At 40.2% G+C, this 4,250-nt stretch overlaps 1 protein-coding gene across 1 annotated transcript in view; it reads right to left on the reverse strand.

The window, feature by feature from the left end:
• Nucleotides 1–3,182, reverse strand: part of EPHA4 (EPH receptor A4) — a 105,086-nt gene extending 101,904 nt beyond the window's left edge. The window contains exon 1 of the mRNA XM_010001652.1: nt 3,169–3,182. Within this exon, the coding sequence (XP_009999954.1) occupies nt 3,169–3,182 (14 nt within the window). The remainder of the gene's footprint in view (nt 1–3,168) is intronic.
• Nucleotides 3,183–4,250: the final 1,068 nt, after the last annotated feature.

Genomic DNA, 4,250 nt, shown 5'->3' on the forward strand with positions numbered 1-4,250 from the left:
CTTAACAAAAAAAGAAATTGTGCCGGGGGGCAGCAGCCGAGGCGGGGGGACGCTTAGAAAAATCCAGGGCTAACCCTCCTAAGAGGGACTGCCTCTGCACGCGGAGACACACAAGGACGCGCAGCCTTACGCACACACCCCGTTCCACACCTGTACGTGGAATATATACGTATAAAGACGCGCACGATCAAAGCAGCTGCGCACCGGTGACGCCTGGGCTGGCCGGTGTCTCTAAGGCAATGCGGAGGGTAACCCCGTGTACCTACACCCCTGCTTTAGTTTAGACGCTTCGACCATGACAATTAAAAAATAATAATAATAATAATAATTCTCTAAATGAAGAGGACATCAACAGTTCTGAAGAACTCTTGAGACTAGTTCAGTGTGATAAATGTTCTGGCTCTCTCAGCTCCTTTTCATTAGATTGGTGTTCTTTTCCTTAAAATACAAAAAAAACCACAAAACCAACCAAACCAAAAGCATAAGCTTTCCATTAATGAGATATTGCAGTTTTTTAGAGTTTGCTGTTTACAACCGAAACCTTTGACATACTCTCTGAGCTCAGACAAAGCCAAGGTGTCTCTAAGCAACAAATACTGAACAGAAGTGACCTTCCTCACAAGTCACCTGCCACATACTTGTGGTGAGCATTTCTAATGACCAGAGAGCTGAGTTTATATGGTAACCATTTGCCAAGGTTACCATCTCTTCTGCATTGTGCTAAATTTGAGCAAGAATCTCCTTGTTTAATCCCTTCCCTTTGTTCCTTCATGTGGTTAAGTCTGGCTATGTCTGCTTACAGAATGATCCAGCCCTTGTTAGCTCTGGTGCACTAAGAACTTGCTTCAGTGCCTCCCTTCCTGCTTACTGAGTAAATAACGTGGGAAGGAATTACAGTGTCTCACACAGATTTCATGTCATTTCAGTGAGACATTCATAGGAACAAAATTGTAGGGTATCTTGCACCTGATGATGCTTTCTCTTGAATGTTTGAAGTATTGTGAGCTGTGGAATGCCCCGGCGCCCTCGGCTCAGCCTCGCAGGCGGAACGGGGTCTTTCCGCCCGCGCAGGACACAAGACCTTCCCGGCTGCATCCCAAAGCTCCGGGATCATCCCAGCACCGCGGATTTAGGGCATCGGACCCAGACTCTCAAAGGAATTTTTTTTCCTATCTATAGTAAACCGAATTCTTGCCACCATTCACCTGAGTTGAAGCAGAACTCTACAGAAGCTCTATTAGTTAAAAAAATTGTGTTGAATAAATCTGTACGTTTGACCAACAGTTTTGTGCAGCAGGAAACATGCCTGTCGTGAATCAACTGTTTTCTCTTCAAACCACTCTATTTTCTCTCAAATTCAAATATCTGTAAAACATACTTCCTAACACTCTCTTACTAGTACCTTTTTGCTTCAAAATACCGCCTGTCTTTCACCTGTTTTAATTTTAGGTCAAGATCAACAGAGGATGATTTTTTGTTGTTGTTGTTTTTAAAATAGCTTTAAAAATATTTACCACAGTACGTGCAATGAGGTTTCGATACTGTGAGGTTCATGTTGTTTTCCTTTGGCTTGAAGACTTATTTTGGAGCACCCCCTGGCAGACCCTTAAAGGTAACTCTGCAAAGATAGCTGGTGTAGTTTTCTCTTTCCGTAGAAAATAAATCTTTTAAGTGGCTGCTTGGATAATGGGAGTTGGAAAACCTTGCAGCACAGGCAGTGCAACCGTTAAAACTTGTACTTCCTGACTTTAATTATCTACAAGAATTCCTGGCCTAATGAGGAGGAAGAAAAGGATTAGTTCCTTTTTTATTATTTACACAGAAATACAGGCAGCCCTCAATTAAAGCAATCTGAGTGTTCTCGTTTTCACATCTTTGATGCATCTGACAAATCTACTATAAGACAGGATAAACTGTATGGGAACGGTGGAGCATCAAGATGTCTTCTTTTTTTTAACTGAAGTTATTTTTGTTGCAATGCCAGAAAAGTCAGTTGTCATAGAAAATTACTAAATACTTGGAAAATATTAACATATTTCTACTACATTAATGCATTTTAATTTGTTTTTTTAAAAACCCACATAAAATAAACACAGACAACGTAGACAAAGCCTGCAAATGTAATAAACTGTTCACAATTCTACCAAATCCACTACATTCTGGCTCCAAGAAAATGCTTTTTTTAAGAAGCCTTGCCAAAATAATCACAATTTCCCTACTTTGTGTCATTTCAGAGGATCGTAAAAGCCCAGCTTTTTTTCAACAGATGTCATCGATACTTGGACTAACTTCTGTTCTCAGCTTCAGCAAGTAACTCCACCTTACAACAAAGCACCTGAGGTCAAAATGTATTCCTTAAAATTTTGTTACAGCCGTTGAATCTGTTATATTTTTCTTAACTGCCTATTAACTGAGCAGCCTGTGCTGCTGCCAGCCTGCCGGCTTACATTATTGTAACTCACTATCAGGAGTGATTCAGCTTTGATGGGAACTAATCATGTTTGCACCATAATCAAGTTTACACCATTTAAACGGTCAATTTAATGCAGCTCGAAAAAGCACAGCCAGTGTCTCTTACAGTTGTCTCAGATCTTATATTTGTCTCAGATCCTTAGCAAAACTATCTTCATTTGCAGCACACACTGTAGTAATGATGACAGTGTGTTAAATGTTTGATCCCGTCTGCTTCAGAGAGGTCAAGGCCAGCTGAATTATTTAGAGATCTGTTTATAAGGACTCCAATTGTATAGACACACAGGCACATGAACACACAAACATGGAGTTTTTGAAAAAGTGTAAATCATCTTGACATGGAAGGGCTGAAAGATTGTTGTATTTCCTACTCATTCACAATTTGTTTTCCTCTTAGTTTAAAACATGAAGGGAATATATTAGTTTACAAATAGTTGGGCATTGGCACAGGTGGTTTGTCTTGGATGTATTTCTGTGGTTTCCATAATTTCTAATAAAACATTCTGAATAAATATTAAGTGTCTCTCACACACACATATGCTTATATCCATGTCATCACTACATTTTGCCCAAACACAAACACAACATTCCTAAGTTAAATACATTACAAACCCCCAAAGGGCTGTGATTTTGGATGAACATTCAGTTCTATTTTTACTTTATCTTTTCATTCTTCATTTTTCTATGTCCACCTACTCACACTCGTCCATCTCCCCAGAAGCTTTTAGCTGTCAGTCAAGTGACAACCTCAGTAGGAAGCTCTGTGTGTTCATGGGCCTCCTGAGGCCCAGCACTACATTTAGATGGGGGTAGGGGTGGGAGGGAAGAGGAAAAAGAAGAAAGCAGGGAGGGGAGGAAGCGCAAGCTCTTCCTTTAGTATGCAATTCCACAGCCTGCAGGAAAAAATTCATCCGGCTCCTCTGAAAAGCTTTTTCCCACAAAAAAAAATGCAATCCCAGTTACTCCACTCCCACACAACTTCCACACTACTGGGCTATTTGCAAAGGAGTGTAAAATAACCCCAGGAAGTTTAACACACACACAGAGTCTCTTTGTCAAAGGGAATAATGCCTCGAAGGTGCACCTTTATCAGGCTTGGCACCAGAGAGTAACTGCGGCTCCTTCCCAGTACAAGCGCTTAGATGTGCCAAGCCTTTCCCTCCTTGGATTTACTGATTCTTAATGGACCTGTGAGTATTAAACGTTTGCTGATAAATTACTTGACAACACTTACTGTTAACTATTTGAGAATAACGGCTTTTTATTTGATATGAGTAAGATTTTGTTCCTCAGGTCCTGTTTGTTAGGTGAGGTTGCAGTCTGTAACACAAAAAGCCATAGGGGGAGAACATCTACGTGAAGGTAATATGCATTTCTGTAAACATCAAGCTGGCAGAATGATTTTGTTTCAGCTGGGATTAGCAGGAATTTTGTTGCTGACCTCAATAAAGAAAAGGATCAGGTTTATAGCTCATTTGCAAATCCACTCTGTAAAGAAGTGAGCTTTAGGCACTGCAGATTATTTACACTTCCTTTTCTTAATCATGATCATCATCACAAGAGATTCCTATTTATTACTGCCTTGATGCTTATTACAGGACTTGTGACAGTGTATTTATTGGGACCAGGCACATGTGGTAACTTGACAATATAAAGACAGAAGCATAGATTTGTTGCCACTTCTAACCAGCAGTGCCAAGGAAAATTAGATAATCATAAGTGAAATGTCACAGGATTTTAATGGCAATGGAAGTAGTACTTTTTATAACATTTCTCCT

This window comes from Chaetura pelagica, unplaced genomic scaffold (assembly GCF_000747805.2).
Source record: "Chaetura pelagica isolate M959 unplaced genomic scaffold, ChaPel_1.0 scaffold207, whole genome shotgun sequence".
In the NCBI taxonomy this organism is placed as follows: Eukaryota; Metazoa; Chordata; class Aves; order Apodiformes; family Apodidae; genus Chaetura; species Chaetura pelagica.